The sequence below is a fragment of the Macaca thibetana genome, chromosome 5 (assembly GCF_024542745.1).
Source record: "Macaca thibetana thibetana isolate TM-01 chromosome 5, ASM2454274v1, whole genome shotgun sequence".
Lineage (NCBI taxonomy): Eukaryota > Metazoa > Chordata > Mammalia > Primates > Cercopithecidae > Macaca > Macaca thibetana.
Window position 1 is genome coordinate 86,204,767 of NC_065582.1, and position 17,398 is coordinate 86,222,164.

Consider the following 17,398-nt stretch of genomic DNA (forward strand, 5'->3'; position numbering starts at 1 on the left):
GAGTTTTTGAAGATAATCAGGTGGGTAGGGGCTTGGAAAGTGGGGCATGCTGAGCGGTCAGGTCGGAGACGGAATCGTAAGGGGAGCGAAGTAAGGTTTTCTTGCTGTCTTCTTTACTGGGTAGGATGGCAGAACTGGTTGAGCCAGATTACCAGTATGGGTGGTGTCAGCTGATCCATCCAGTGCAGGGTCTGTAAAATATCTCAAGCACTGATCTAGGTTTTACAATAGCGATGTTATCCCGGTAGCAATTTGGGAAGGTTTATACTCTTGGAGCCACTTTCTGCCTTCCCCCTGTTGAGGCGAGAAAGAGATACTGTAATCTTTGTGCTTTTTCAAGTGTTCAATTTATATCTTGACTTAAAATTAGCGAGTTTACTCCTGAAGATCAAAAGACCAACCATAATTCCCTAACTTAATTGTGTATGACAGAAGAAGCCTATTAAACTAAAAAATTAAGTTTGCATGACCCCTAAACTGTAATTTCTAATCTTGTAGCTAATTTGTTAGTCCTGCAAAGGCAGACTGGTCCTCAGGCAAGAAGGAGTCTTTTCGGGAAAGAGTTGTCATCCATTTTGTTTCAGAGTCAAACAAAATTCCTTCCCAAAGTTAGTTCAGCCTACTGCCAGGAATGAATAAGAACAGCTTACATGTTAGAAGCAAGATGGAGTAGATTAGGTCTGATTTCTTTCATTGTCATAATTTCCTCAGTTATAATTTCGCAAAGGCAATTTCAGGAGGATTACTTGAGCCAGGGAGGTTGAGGCTGCAGTGAGCTATGATTATTCCACTGTATTCTGGTCTGGGTGACTAAGAAAGACCCTGTTTCAAAAACAAACAAATAAACAAGTAAACAAACAAAAACTAATGCAAACAGTAGCTATCTCTGTAGTAGTGTTACAAATGGTTTGCATTTTATTCCTCTGTTTAACTGTCTTTTCTAAATTTCTATATTGGGCCTCTGTTATATATATGTATATGTAGTAAGTGGATAAAGTAGTTATTAAAACAAACTAATCTAGTCTAGTAACTTCAGCTAACTTGATGTGAAAGCCTAAACTAATTTGTCTGTGGGACACTTTCTGCTTTCCCCCTGTTGAGGCTAGAAAGAGATACTGTAATCTTCGTGCTTTTTCAAGTGTTCAATTTATGTCTTGACTTAAAATTAGCGAGTTTACTCCTGAAGATCAAAAGATCAACCATAGTTCCCTAACTTAATTGTGTATGACAGAAGGAAGCCTATTAAACTAAAAAATTAATGTGAAATTCTTTTGAATTAATTTACTTAATAAGTATATATGTATATGCATATATGTATATAAGTATATATAAGTATATACATATATAAGTATGTATGTATTTCATAGTTATCAATTTGGTTGTTTGATGTAATAAAATTAGAGTATAAGTATATATGCTCTATATATGTACTGTACTATATATAGGGTATATACACTATACCCTGTATAAGTATATATGTATATATCCACACATATATATATATGTTTCTTTTCTGTATTCTTAGTCCTTAAAAATAGTGGTTTCTAAACTTTTGCACTTTTTAATATCCTGTGGTCATTTGTTTGATTTGCCCTAACTTCAGCTTCCTAAATGATGTTCACATATTCTTAATGTTTAAGGTAGTTAATAGTAAAAACAATTTATGTTTGAAAAAAATACTGAGGTCAAAGGAAAGCAGAAATGACTGCTGTTTATCTTTATCTCTAAGACTTCTGTGACTTATCTAAACACTACGAGATTCCAGTTCATTGGCGTGACTTTCTTTAAAACCTCAGTAGCAAATATTAATTTGAAGATTTATCCTTAGCTCTGAAATATTCTAATCAGATTTTAAATGTCGATAACTATTATAGTTACCTTAAAAAGTGAAAGAGTAACTTTAAAGTACTTTAAAAAGTGAAAGAGTAACCCTGTATTGGGAAGAGAAACTCAGATGCTTTTTAGTGGGTGTGGAAACCCAGCAAGAATCTACTGTCCTTTTCCCTTGGAGATGAGGGCTGGGAGGGAAACTGACCTCATCACTTAGGAGAAGAAAGGGAGAAGTCTGGGCTGAACTTGCGATACTGAGATATGTGGGAAGGAGATACGGGGAGAGGGTAACTGGTAAGGGCAGATGTCTCAATTCCAAGGATTAAGGACATTTGTAAGCAAATAATCTGTCCAAAACTGAAGGCCCTGGATGGTGGTGATGATGATGATGGTAAGTGTGTGTGTGTGTGTGTGTGTGTGTGTGAGAGAGAGAGAGAGAGAGAGAGAGAGAGAAAGAAACAGACATATATTCATTTATTGATTATCTTGTCCATGCTAGGTCTGTTATGTTTACAATCTGATGTGAACTATTCACTAGGGCATACATTTATTAGGAAGGGATGATTGCCTAATTTTATGAACTTTTCATAAAGTTTTATAAACATACTGAGTTAGAAATGTGCAATAGGTATTTTCCGTTGAAACAATACACTGTTCACTTTTATTACCACAGTAGTAAATATATAACAAATAAATAATATGGAGATGTTTTTCAGCGTGTGAGCTCCCTTGTCTTCTTGAGCTGAGGTGAGCTGTGAATCTTTGATGTGTGCTTGGAGCACTTCTGCTACCTTAAAGATGTTCTCTTCACCACCCTGTCCAAATTTACTTGCTGTCTCAGCCTAAAGCACTCTCTTCTTCCTGGATGATCTAGCCATGGAGTTGGAGTGTGGGCTAGCTCTCAGCCAGACCCTGGTCTGCTCAGTAGATTAAAGGGCATTGCAACCCTTGGGTTATGGCTTAATACAGATACTATAATATTAAAGCAAAGATTTGTCAGTCTTGCTTATTTGATAAGCATGCATTTATTTTTTAATGCATTCATTTGGAATCACTTTTTCATTCATCTTTAAATTATTTTATCCATAAAATAGCCCTTGAAAATAACTTTATAGGTATTTTGCTTGAAATATCCATCAAGAGGATACGTTGCTTGAATAATTTTTCCTCTGATTAGTCTCCTCATTGCTTGAGTAAATTTTCTTTGGAGGTTGCTAACTTATCCTTGTTCTAGGGAGCATTTTGCATTGGGTCTCTTTTGCCTTGATTTCATTTTCAAGGGTTTTGTGCTGCTGAGTAGGCAAGGAGATCTTGCTGCTTGGTGAAGAAGAGGGAAAACAGCTGTTTTAACTAACTGTGGGCCAGCATTTTTGGCTAAGGCAATGGTTAGCTTTTTGAAAAGCAGCTGCTTAAGTCCGTCCCATTATTCTGGCAGGAGTACAGGAAAATATCTTATGTTTGAATTTATAAATTCCATGGCTTGGTCATTTCAGTGTGGTGTCATTACTGTTTCTTTAAATGCACGTGACTACCTTTCCCTGCAGCTTTTCATATTCTATTAAAGATGGAGGAAGAGGAGAGCCTGCAAAAGGGGGAGCTGTGAGGAGCTCAGCAGGGCAAAGCTAATCCAGGCAGCTATTTTTGAATAGCTTTTACCCGCAATGAGATGAAGCATCTTTTTCATCTACCAGTGTTTGCAGATTCATCCCTTGCTGACTTGAATCCCTTGCTGCCTCTGAACTTTCACTGCCCTGCTAGTCCTTATGGTTCCCGATGCCATCCTGTATGCTTAACTGTGACCCTTGGGTATATTTTGTCTAAGTACATTCAGAGAGTTAGAGACAGCATATTTGCCTTTTTGGATTGGGATATAATTTATAATGCCTGTCAAGGTTTGCAGACGGTAGTTATTCAAGAAATAGATTTCATTTGCTTGACAGAAATGCTGACATAACTATTTTAGTGCCCTCATCAGGTAGTTTAGGTTACAAAGATGCTATTTTGATAAGTACAGGAACTGTGGCACCATAAAAATACACGTTTAGCAGAGGGTCAGACATATTATCTATGTTTGTAGCTTTCAGTGTTCTTTCTTTTTTTACTTTGAGACAAAGTCTCAGGCTGTTGCACAGGCTGGAGTGTAGTGGAGCGAGCTCGGCTCACTTTAGCCTTGACCTCCTGGGCTCAAGCGATCCTCTCATCTCAGCCACTCAAGTAGCTGGGGCCACAGGCGTGTCACTACACCCAGCTAATTTAAAAATTATTTTTATAGATGGGGGTCTCATTATGTAGCCCAGGCTGGTCTCAAACCCCTGGGCTCAAGAGATCCTCCTGCCTCAGCCTCCCAAAGTGCTGGGACTATAGGCATGAGCCATGACACCTGGCCCATTTCAGTATTGTTTTTTACAGAGACCCTCTTATAAGAGGCTAACATTTTATTGTTACAGTGCCCCCAAATTCTTTGTTTTACATTGAATATATTCAACATTTGGCTTTAGGGCTCTGAAAGGCAAAAAGTACCTTTGCTTTTGCTTTTCCTCATTATTCATATACAAATGTCAATCATTGTGTACCTGCGAGTGTCATTCCTTTTGGTAGGCATCACTGCGAGAGGCTCATGGAAAATCGAGAGCACCAGAGTTAGGAAACCTGGACCCTTGGCCTGGCCATTGGCTCAGGAGGGAAATTCTGCAGTCAGGGCCTCAGAAACACCTGCAAAGTGATGAGAACATCTCCAAGTTTCTTCTACCTCGAACATTTTGTGGTTCTTTTCCTTTGTTTGTAAATTAGAATAGTCATTACCACCTAGTGAGGGTATAAGTGTGGAACAACCCAGTTTTTCTTGAAACTAGATGTTACATGACTGGATGAAAATATTGATACTTGAGTCTTTTTTACAATCAATTAAAGCAAGGCTTAGCGTATAGTTTGGGAGTATGTCTTCCTGTTACTTTTTGACACACTTGAAGTAATGTAACTGAGCCCTCTTATTTTTCTACTTTCTGTGTCTCTCCTTATACCTTTTTCTCCTAGACAATTGAATAAAGCTTTTTTTTGACCTTTCTTCCCCCCAACTACATCTTAGCAAAGGAGTAGACTGTATGAGAATATAAGAGGAAGCTGGCATATTTGAGAGGATTTTGAAGGCTGATGTACTGGACACATCTACATGAGCTACAGTTGTCTTGTGATACTCCGAATGAAGGAGCAGCATACATTAATGTAGGCTATGTAGCTACTTACCCTTTCTACAAATTCCCATCCAGGTCAGACATGTTGTGCTCTTTGTTTTTTCTTTTTTTAAAGAACCCTCACTGAATCATCTCTGGCAAAGCCTTAAAGTGAATCAGTGGTCAAAACCACATTCTCTGCCATCCTCTGGGTTGCCTTCCTGATTGAGATTATATGAACAAACTATAGAACTCAATCTCTTCTGCTTGGGCATAGGACATCAGCGAGAATACCAATAAGCCCTCAGGCCTGGGAGGGCCTCAAGACCTCAAATTGTGGAGAGGGCAGGCCAGCATTGCCTTTCCACCTGTTTTGATAAAGAATTCCTGTCCTCTTTATGCCTGGAGTTGTTTAGTCAAAGTGAAGAGAGGATGCAGAACTTGGTGGTGTGATTGGAAGGATGAGCTCTGTAGGGGATTCTAGAAGATATAGCAATCCTTCTTTCCTGCCCTCACCCCCAGTACTGCATCCATTTTTGAAATGATCTTGCATTTCACTTCAGGAGAGCTGGTGATGATAGGTGTTCTTCAGGAAATGGTGACTTAGTAATGCCAGGAGAGAGATAATAGGGAGCTGTATTCTAGAAATGGGGCTTAATTTATAAGATGGAGTTCTTCTTACCTTCAAATAGGATTATGCAATTTATAAATTTAATTTAGCAAGTGAAAGGGAGTAACCAAAGAACATCAGGAAAACTACTGGTTATTTAAGACTTTGCCCCTTGTGAACCTAAATTACCTATTTTCCATGTGCTGCTGGAAGGAAGGGGTTTACTCTATTTGAAAGAAGAGGAGAGGGGAAAAATATATTCTTAAGTATATCTGGTGATAACTTTGTAGGCTCGTAGATCTTCATACTGTGTTTTTAATTCTACAACCTTAGTTTGTTCATTTAGTAGTGCTCAGGAGTGTTAACGGGTTATGTTTGGAGGAGTGCAGACTTGCTTGAGAACCTTCCAAGTTCAAAGCAAGAGAAACTGGGGAATTTTGCCAATGACCTTTGAGGACTGCATTGTTTGTTTTCCTGTCAGAGGCTGTCACTAACAGCTGATTCTCCTACCAAAGAAGTAGCAGAAAACAACACAGGAGGCTGCTTGGTTGGTAGGAGGTGCTGAAAGGACGTAACTAAAATCTTTAGGTGAATATTAAGGAGAAGTATATTTCAAATTCAGTGTAAAGGGAGTCTTTACAATAGCCAAGCCTAGCACAAATGGGAAGGCTATTTTGTGAGACAGAGGTTTTTTGTCACTAGAGATATTTAAAGAAAGGTTAGAATGGCCTTTTGGGGGGCAATATTCTAGGGCAGGGATTAGCAAACTTTTTCTGTTAAGGATCACACGGTAAAATAGTTTAGGCATCTGTCACAACTACTCAACTCTATTGTTGTATTGCAAAGGCAACCAAAGACAGTAAGTAAACAAATGAGCATGACTGTTATATTAGTCTGCTGTGGCTGCCGTAAGAAAATACTATAGGCAGGCCGGGCGCGGTGGCTCAAGCCTGTAATCCCAGCACTTTGGGAGGCCGAGACGGGTGGATCACGAGGTCAGGCGATCAAGACCATCCTGGCTAACACGGTGAAACCCCGTCTCTACTAAGAAATACAAAAAACTAGCCGGGCGAGGTGGCGGGCGCCTGTAGTCCCAGCTACTCGGGAGGCTGAGGCTGGAGAATGGCGTGAACCCGGAAGGCAGAGCTTGCAGTGAGCTGAGATCCGGCCACTGCACTCCAGCCTGGGCTACAGAGCGAGACTCCGTCTCAAAAAAAAAAAAAAAAAAAAAAAAAAAAAGAAAATACTATAGGCAGAGTGACTTAAATAACAGAAGTTTATTTCTCACAGTTCTGGCAGCTGGGAAGTCCGAGATAAAGGTGCTGGCCAATTTGGTTTCCAGTGAGGGCTCCCTTCCTGGCTTGTAGACAGATGCCTTCTTGCTATGTCCTCACATAGTAAAGAGAGAGACGGATATCTATTTCTTCCTCTTCTTATAAGGCTGCAATCCTAACAGATTACTGCCCCACCCTTATTACTTCATTAAAAGCTGGAGGTTAGGGCTTCAACATATGAATTTTAGGGGAGGAGTCCCCATTTAGTCCACAGCATCTGTGTTCCAATTTTATTTATAAATTTTATTTATAAAAACAAGAGGTGGGCTAGATTTGTCCCAAAGACCATAGTTTGATAACCTGTTCAATAGAGGAAATTAAACACTGATGAGCGAGTAGACTAGCTGATCTGCCAGCTGACAGATTCAAAACCTGGAGGCTATCGGTAAGTAACCTGCAAAATTAACTGGATCAGAACAAACCTAATTCGGGGCTCATTGACTAGTGTTTCTCAGAATAAATCATTTAATAAACAAAAATAGTTCTTAAGTCCAGGATTAATTTTACTTCGATGTGCATCAAATCTATGCTTTTGGCTGATGGGAGATGCAAATGATAAACTGTGCTGGGGTCATCTTTAGAACAGGCCTGGTGTGGTCCTACAGTTGTAAACAGTGCCAGTTATAAAGTCTTTTGTCATTGATCAGCATACAAACCTAGCTTTTTTTTCTTTTGCAGCAAAGCCACAATTACTAATCTCTTTATTTGTAGGAGACGGGTCTCTAAGGTATTTCTCAGATAGTAGCCTTCTCCCTCCTTTCCTTTGGAGAAAAATGGAAGCCACTAAATAGGAACTCCCTCCATATTTTGCCACGAATCGTAGAAACTTAAGTGCCTCTGCACAGTCACTGCTCTTCTCCTTTTTTCCTGTGGCAGCAAAGAATGAGAACCTTTTTTGCTGACTCTAACCCCCTGTACCTCCAAGCTTTTTTGAGATTTCATCAACAGTTTCTTCTGCATAACTTTAAAAAAGGGTCTCTTTTTCCACCCAGCTCTTGTCCCAAGTCTGTCCCATTGCTCTATCTTGTTTAAAAATAAAAACTAAACACAAATCCAATTCCAGAGACATTAGATAAACAATGTAAATTTAACAGGAAATAGAGGACAGAGTCATACTGCACATATATAAAACTCTACTTCAAAACCGTTTTGAAGCATTCTGACAACCCCAAACTCCACACCCAAAGTTCATCCCTCATCTTTCTTCTTTCCATATAGCTCTCCTCTTTGGTCTTGTTTTCTCTTCTTTCTGATCAACACTCTGCCTCCTCTCTGTTCCTGGCCTTTCCAAGTGGCATTTTCTGAGGCTTTTTGCACACAGAGAGATTTTATCTTTCTGCTTCTTTCATATTAATCCTGATATATCACTGTGCTGGGACCCTTAGCAATTCTTATAAAATGCAAATCTGATCACGCTCTTTGATGAAGAATCTTCAATGACTCTACATTGATCTGGGGTGAAATTGCCAAACTCTTCACCTGTTCGTCCTTTGGACACTGCTCAACTTTTCAATTATGCTGACCCCTCTCATCAATTTTGTTATTGCCCAAGTTTCCTTGTTATGGCATTCCTCTCTCTCACTCATGGGCCTTCACATGCTTCTGTATGCCTAGAATCCTTATCATCTTCCTCTGTACTTAGCTGAGGCATCCTTCTGGTCTCAGCTAGATACCACTTTCCATTGAAAGCGTTCCTTGGCCAGGCATGGTGGCTCATGTCTATAATCTCAGTGCTTTGGGAGGTGGAGGCTGGAGGATTGCTTGAGGCCAGGAGTTTAAGACTAACCTGGACAACAAAGTGAGACCTCATCTTTACAAAAAGTAAAAAAAAAAAAAAAAAAAAAAATTAGCTAGGTGGGGTGGCACATGCCTGTAGTGCCAGCTGCTCAGAAGGCTGAGGCAGGAGGATTGCTTGAGGAGTTCAAAGCTGCAGTGAACTATGATCGTGCCACTGCTGGGGCAACAGAGTGAGACCCTGTGTCCAAAAAAAAAAAAAAAAGAAAAAGCCTTCCTTCACCCTCTGTGTATTAGATGTGCTTTCTGACGTCCTGTTTTTATTTCTCAGGACAGCCTTTTATTTCTCCTGTGCTGATTATTACACTTTTGAATTTGTCTATAGACTCTTAGTTCATGAGAGTAGGGGTCATGTTTATCCTGGTCACCATTTAATTCCCATCATTTAGTGGAGTACGTGGCACATACAAAGTCCTCAGGAAATATTTTTTGTATAAATTATCTACATTTCAAGTATAACTTTATTTTTTCACATTTGATTAATTTTAATACATATAAATTTATGCATTACATAATTTTAAAACCCATTTACATTATAAAGTAAAAATACTGTTACTTTTCACTTAACTTTATAAAGTATTTTTACTTTATAAAAAGGAACAAATGTATATCATTCTTGGAAAATTTATTTTATCTTTCCATTTGTTATTTTCTGTTTATGCTCCATAAAGTTTTTATGACTTACAATCATAACATTTTTAGAGTGGAAGTCTATATAAAATACATCATTTTTGTTATTCTTCTTCAGAATGAAGGATTAAACTGAAGATTAAAAGAAAATTTCCACAAAGTTTTCATTACAACAGCATTGTGGAGCACTTACTGGGTTTGAAGCTGCTTTAGTCTTACCTTCAATGAATCCTGAGAAGTGCAGTGATAATGCTTAGCATTTTATATATTTTTTTCTTTTTCTTTTTATATTTTAGATAAGAGTGCCCAGGCGTGGAATCTGGAAATAGAGGCTACATTTGATGTTGTCAGCTCAAAGCCAGTTGGTGGTCAAGTGATCGTAGCCATCCCTAAGTTGCAAACACAACAGATGTACAACCTTGAACTTCAACCTGGGAAAAGGATTGTTGAGCTATTTTTGAACATTAGCAAGGTAAATGATGGTACTTCCTGAGAAGCAATGGATGAAAAGCAATACCTGTGCTAAAGAAAAGATTAGAAAGGAGGGACTAAGTATGAAAGAAAAATCTACTTTCTCTGCTTATATTTGTCGTTTTCTTCTCTATTTTTATTCTCTCATATGTTTTCTGGATGAGCTAAAGAATGATTTTCCAAAATTTTAAGATTAAGAAAATAGAGAATATATCATTAATTTGGCAATTCTTCCTCTCATTTTATTTTTATCATTATATTTTAATTTTCTGTAGTATTTGTAGTATCCTGAAGCCAAAATACATTCTATGGATTATATTTAAATAGCAGTGATTATTTTTGGTACTTGTCAATTATTTTAATTATTGATACTTATATTCTACTTGCATAATTTTAATTCTAAACTCATGATCTTTCATACGTCAAGATAGAATGGATTATTTTTATCTTTTCTTTTTCCTTTTTCTATTCCTCTAATTAATAATTGTGTACTGAAAAAGATGGAGCAAAATAACATTCAGTAGCTGTTGAGATAAAGTAAGAACTCAAAATGATTTTTAGTTTTTGACTTGAAAGAAGAGTCAACTTCAAAGTCCCATTCTAAGTGTTAAGAACGTGGAATAAATGTAAGTTTGGTGTTAGAGACAGGAAGAGTTGTTTTTCTGAACACTCATGTTATTTTGTTCTTTCCTTTTGCTTTTGATGCATTGATACATGCTACATTCCTAACATGCTGATTTTTAAATATTATCAATGAATTGGTGTGATTTGGCATAATATAAGTAGGGAGATTTACATTGTTTTAGAACCTAGAGTTTTGTACTTGACTATATGAGAAATCGATGTGATGCTTTGAATCTTTTTTGCTGAAAATATGACATATTAGAGTGACTAATTTTCTTAAAAGAATATTACTGTAGAAACTTGGTGGCCTCATGGACATGGAAACCAGACTGGGTACAACATGACTATTCTTTTTGAACTGGATGGAGGCTTAAATATCGAAAAATCAGCTAAGGTAAGTAAGTAATTTAAAATATTTTGTGAAATAATTATATTTCTTTTAGAAATAGTAATACAGAGCTTCATGGGAAAAGAAGAAACTATCAAAACTCTTATGTCCCCACCCGTCAGAGACAATTTCTAGTAACAGCATTCAAAAGCTTCTCTCTGTGTGTATATATACATATATATATATATTATTTTTTTCTTTTCAAAAAAATTTTTTTTTGAGACAGAGTCTCGCTCTTTCCCCCAGGCTGGAGTGCAATGGCACAATCTCGGCTCACTGCAACCTCCACCTCCCAGGTTCAAGCAATTATGCTGCCTCAGCCTCCCGAGTAGCTGGGATTACAGGCAGGTGCCACCACGCCCAGCTAACTTTTGTATTTTTAGTAGAGATAGGGTTTCACCATGTTGACCAGGCTGGTCTCGAACTCCTGATAGCAAGTGATGCACCGCCTTGGCCTCCCAGAGTGCTGGGATTACAGGCATGAGCCACTGTGCCCGGCCTTATATTTCTAAATGGATCATACTTTAGATATTATTTTGTCAATAAGGAGTCTCCTGCTATGATTTAAAATTGTACCTTATATCAAAATAATACATGTGTGATTTCAAAACTCAAATATTACTAGAAAGTTTATATGAAGAATAAGACCCCTTGCCCAACACTTCCTATTCCTACTTCTTACTCCTCAGAACCAATAATTTTTAACTTTTATTTATTTCCTCTGACATTCTTCTTCATTTTTCTAAATAGATGCTTCTACTGGTGTTTTCTGATTTTTCAGTTTTACCCATTTTAGGATATAGCACTAGGAATTGGAAAGAACTGCACTTTGTTATGTATTAGCTATAGGCTACTTACTTAATCTCAAAATATGTAAAATCAGGACAGTAAAAACGAGATGGCTTGGATATGGCTTATGAGAGTCATGGCATGTAGTTAGTAGAGACAGTATTAACCCTCTTCAAAGATCTCCTCCTCTCCCGGACACCAGCTTCGGTGTTTACAGTTGGCTGGTGTCACCTCTCATATTTGGTGTTGCCTCTCCTGTGGGCCAGACAACATGCTAAGGGTGGAGATATGTCCTTCAGGAGTGCATTTTCTATTTTTCTTTTGTTCAGTCATGCTGTGTATTTTCTGAGACACTGAATGTGTGTGTGTGTGTGTGTGTGTGTGTGTGTGTGTGTGTGTGTGCGCGCGCATGCGCGGAGTTATGTACAGGGAGAACATCCTGGACCCATCTTCAGGGCCAAAGCATTCACTCTTATTGTAACCCTCTTGGCTGAGAGGATGTGTGCTGTCTCACACAGTGAGTTTGTTGTGTGTTGTTTTCATGAAAATGTAAAAAATAATGAGTCATTCCAACTTACTACAGAGAACGAAGAGGAACTTCTGTCTTTTTCTAAAGGAAATAACTCTTTCTTTCAGGCTAATATGATTATATTATTGTTCATTACACATAAAGATGCCAACCTTTGAATCAAGCAGTAACAGGAGTGAAGGAGGATGTAACTGCCCCACCGCTTGAGTTAATGCATGTGTGTGAAATGTGCTCTTTGGCTGTGGCTGCTGTAGATTTGCTATTTTTGAGGCTGATTCATTCAGTACATACTTAGGGCACACCAACTGTGTTTTGGCTATTTTGCTAGGTCCTGGTGATAGAGCTGTGACTAAGACACTGCTTCTGTTTCTCTTTGAGACCTTAGTAGAGCTAATAATCTGATTGGGAAGTTAAAATCATTAAATGAGCCATTGGAATAAATTAGCACCCTAGAGATGTAGAGAGTGCCATTGAAGTACAGAGCAGGGGCATTCTGGGAAGATTCCCAGAGCCTGTGTCCTGAGGGATAAGTAGAATTTGGCCAAGTAATGTAGCAAAGAGGCAGAGGGAGAAGAATGTGAGGGCCCAAGGACTAGAAAGGATGTTGCATGTTTGTGCAAGTGAAAGAAATTTCAATGCAGCTGAGGTTGAGTTTGAAGTTGAAGAACGAGATGGTGTTATAAAAGTAGCTAGGACAAGGTCCTGCAGGGCCTAATGAGCCACATGAAGGAACAAGCACTGATGATGTGGGGGTGGGAAAAAAGGAGTTAAGAATGGTTCCTCAGTTGCTGGTTTGGGCTGCTGAACAGATGGCAACTGTTCATTGAGTTACATTACTCAGAAAGAAGAGAAGGTTTGGGGGAAGGGGTTGGGTGGAAATTATTTCAGTGTTAGACGTGTTTTGTGTGGAGGGACTGAGAGACACCCAAGGAATAATATTTGGTGGGTGTTTCATTAGATAGGTCTTAAGCTTAGGGATTGCATCTGGGTTAAGGATATAGATGTGTAAGTCAGCAGAATGTAGATAATTGTAGCCATGGTAGTGGATGAAATACCTCAGGGATGGCACAGAGAAAAGAGCTAGGACAGAACCCCAGTCAGTCATAATAAGTAAAGTTGGGGTTTGGGGAGAAGCCTGTAGAAGAATCTAAGAAGGAATGGTTGACAAGGTGGAGGGAAAACCAATTTGAGTGGGGAGTCACAGAAACCAGAGGGAAAGAGTGTTTTAAGAAGCAAAGAATGTTCAGAGTCTTGAATGCTGCAAGGGAGCTCAAGTTAGAAAAGAATTGAGAAAGATCCTTTAGATTTGGTGGCAAGGAGATTACTGGTCACCTTGATCAGCATGGAAATCAAATTGTAGTGGGTCGAGGAATGACTCAAGGAAGTAAAGACGGTGAATATAGGCAACTCTTCTGAAAATATCTGATTGGAAACTATGCCTAAACCAGTTGGTGATGGTGGCTAGTTGGGATCAGATTGGCTACACATAGGCAACTGAACAAATAAGTAAATATATTGAAGTGGTGGAAGCCAGCCTTTTCATGAATGGAGAGAGGTGGTTCAACATAGAAAGGGGGAAAGCTACAATGGATTCGAATTGGAGCTAATAGTATGAAGTCATGATTTTCAGTATGTGTAGACAGAGAAAGAAATGTCCATGTAAATGCATGTGTATGTGTAGGTAGACACACACACACACACACACACACACACTCATATTTCCTAGCTCTTTTCACATATTTCCTAATCCTTTCTCAGAGCGCCTGGGAAGAGTGGCTCTCTAGTAGCAGCGAATGGATTTAGGACCCATATCTTGATCTAGAATACCACTCTGTGCTAAAAGCAATCAGGGCTCTTTAGAGAAATGACTGATTCTCGAGCTGGAGCCTGGAATATCTTGCTGTTCCAGGAAGTAAGGAGGTACTCAATAATAATGTGACACATTGAAAAGACACAAGGGCCTTCAATCTTCAGTCTTCAATCTACTATAATCTTCAAAAATGTCAAGGAAAGATTGAGGAACTGTTCCACATTGGAAGAGACTATGTACGAACTGGGTGCAGTGCAGTGATTTTTTTTGTCATAATGTTATTGGGGCAACTGATGAAAACTTGAATGGGGGGGTCTCTGGGTGATGGTCATATAGGAGTTCTTTGTATTACTGTTGCAACTTTATTACAAGTTTGCAATGGTTTCAACATAGAAAAGGATACCATTATGAGAATGAAAAGCAACAGCAAAATCCTGATGGGAAGGGGCTGGTAGCGAGGGAAAGACTAAAAAGAGTTAGAAAGCAGGGAGGCAGTTGAGAGGGCAAGGTCTCTGCGAGGTAGGAAATAAGAACAGGATGGATTCGCTTTGGGATGAGGGGCTCTGTTTGAGTTGTAACAGTGGTGAAAGGTAACACATGGGAGGGAAGGATGCAACTTGAGGATGGAGGTAATTTTGAAGCTCTCTAGGACCACTTAAAGTATATTTTCTTTCTATAAGACTTGCAAACTCTTTTGTCAGTGGAGTTTTAGGGTGAAAAAGTAAACATGAGAAAGAAAGCTAGGGAGTTTTGGTCAAATAACGTTTTATTTTTTATTTATTGTGACATATAACACATACAGAAAAATACACAAGCCGTAAGTGAAAAGCTTAATGAGTTATGAGAAAATGAACACTCGTGTAACTGTCATCCTGTTCAAGAAACAGAACATTAATTACTAGCACTTCACACCTCAAACTCCCCCCTCCCTTCTGTGAGCCTCCCCAATAATGACCCCTGTTTCCTTCCCAAAGATCCACTGTCCTGACATCCATCACTAGGTTACTTTTGTCCGTTTTTGAATTTCATGTACATGGAACCATATAGCATGTATTCTTTAGTGTGTGGCTAATTTGGCTCAACATTATGTTTTTGACATTTAGATATAGTAGTGCCTCCTTATCTGTGGTTTCAGTTACCCGTAGTCAGCTGTGGTCTGAAAATAGTAAATGGAAAACTCCAGAAATAAGCAATTCGTGAGTTTTAAATTGCTCACTGTTCTGTGTAGCATGATGGAATCTCGTGCTGTCCTGCCCTGTCTTGTCCAGGACATGAATCATTGCTTTGTTGAGCTTATCCTTGCTGTATACATTATCCACCTGTTAGTCGCTTAGCAGCCTTCTCCTTTATCAGATGGAAAAAATCATAGTATATATGTTCAGTACTATCTGCAGTTTCAGGTACCTACTGGGGGTCTTGGAGTGTATCCCCTGTAGATAAGGGGGGACTGCTGTTTGTTGTTCTGTGTAACTGTAGTTTGTCTATTTAAGTTGTATAAGATTTTATTATACTGCACATTTTGCTGTTGCAATTTGAGTAATTGCCAGTTTTGGCTATCCCAAGTAATGCTGCTGTGAACATTACTGATATAACGCTTGGAGCACATACGCCCCCAGTGGCCTATCTGCTGGGAGTGGAATTGCATGATTATGGAGGATGCATGAGTTCAGCTTTTTCAGTTATGCTAAACTGCCATCCAAAGTGGTTATATGAGACTTGCCTAGGCTCCTCATGCTCACCAGCACTTAGTACTGTGTCAGACTGAACATTGAACACTGTTTTCTCATCATCAGCCCCTCCTTATCTCACCTCTGTTGCTCTTGTTTCCTGATGGCTTTATTGTTACCATGGGCTTGCTTATGCAAAAATAATTCTATTTTAAATATACCTCATTGAAATCCATCTTGCTTCAGTTTTATATCTTTCTTTCTTGCCTCTCCTCTTCCATTGAGCTTAGAAACGTGTTTAGGATTTCTTTTTTTTTTTTTAAACTGAGTGTATCACCAGCATATTTGACTCAGACAAAAGGTCCGCGGGAAGTTACAGATTTTGAATGCAGCCCATATAGCAGAAATGTATGGAATCATGAAAAGAATACAGGCACTCGAGAGAGAGGAAAGTGCTGACTACATTTCTTTGTGAACATGGCAGAATATTTTGATGACTGAGATTTTCTTATGTTGAGTGACATTGGGGAAAATGGTTTAAGCAAGAAGGGAGGTCATGTATTGAAAAAATGTCAACAGGCAATTTAAACATTAATAAATAACAAGATAAAAAATAAATGTTGGGATATCATAAATTCTGCCAAATAAATCATTGCATGAGGGACCTTAGAATGTGAGTCTGGGAGAGTTAGCTTTATCAGTTTGGGAAACCAAATTGATTTTTTAACAAAAGAAAAAGTTTTGTGTTTTAAGTGGGAATGGGAGAGGATACTCTGTGTAAATGGAATAAAAAATCTGACCAATCAGTTTTTCCCATTTTCTTCCCAGGTTAACTCAGTGTTTTTATCCTACTAATTGATTGTACTGAATTGACTGGGTAACATGTTTTAATGAACTAATACGTATTTTTGAATGCTTATTATGACTTGCCTTTATGGAAAAACAGGAAACCAATTAGTTGATATTTCTCTTACACATAATTGATTTTATAAGAATTTCCCAGGTATTCTATGTATAAGGTATCGTTTTGCTAAAAGCAACAGAAGGCTGTTGCTGTGTACATTTGATCCTGGGATCAAGATTCTCCAATGAAATTATTGTAGGAAAATAGATATAATAATAGGTATTCTATAATCAACTAAAACTTGTATTTCATAGTTCCCAAGCCAGAAGAGGTGAATGATTGTCCATGGCTATTACAATTACAAAAACAATTGGGAGTTTTTTTTCTTTTACAGTGTTTTTTTTTTTTTTTTTTTTTTTTTTTTTTTTTTTTTTTTTTTTTTCAATGTCACTTCATTGTTTGTTTTTTAAATTCCTGTCTTCATCTTTGCAAATTCCACAGGGCAAAAAACCAATGTAATACAAGTGGAATTTTTTCTAAGTGCTACTTTTGGCTCTCTAAAGACCTTAAAAGTACATAGCCAAATAATATGGAATTAAGAATAATCAAGGTGTATTTTTGTATTGAGAGGGCACAGAGATTATGAAATGTGTCTCTTTCTGTATTAGGTTTCTAGGTCTATCATTACAAATTACTATAAACTGAGTATCTTAAAATTTATTTTCTCACAGTCTTGGAGGCTGGAGTCCAAAATCAAGATGTTGGCAGAGCCGTGTTCCTTCCAAAGGTTCTGGGAAAGAATTCTTCCTTGCCCCTTCCAGCTTCTCATCATTGCTGGCAATCCTTGACTTGTAGATGCATCACTCTGATCTCTTCTCCACCATCATATAGCTTTCTCCTTGTGTGTG

General features: G+C 38.3%; 1 protein-coding gene across 1 annotated transcript in view; it reads left to right on the plus strand.

Moving 5' to 3' along the window:
• MANBA (mannosidase beta) overlaps nt 1-17,398 on the plus strand; it is a 138,466-nt gene that overhangs the window by 61,796 nt on the left and 59,272 nt on the right. The window contains exons 6-7 of the mRNA XM_050791912.1: nt 9,665-9,840; nt 10,747-10,857. Coding sequence (XP_050647869.1) covers nt 9,665-9,840; nt 10,747-10,857 — 287 coding nt within the window. The remainder of the gene's footprint in view (nt 1-9,664; nt 9,841-10,746; nt 10,858-17,398) is intronic.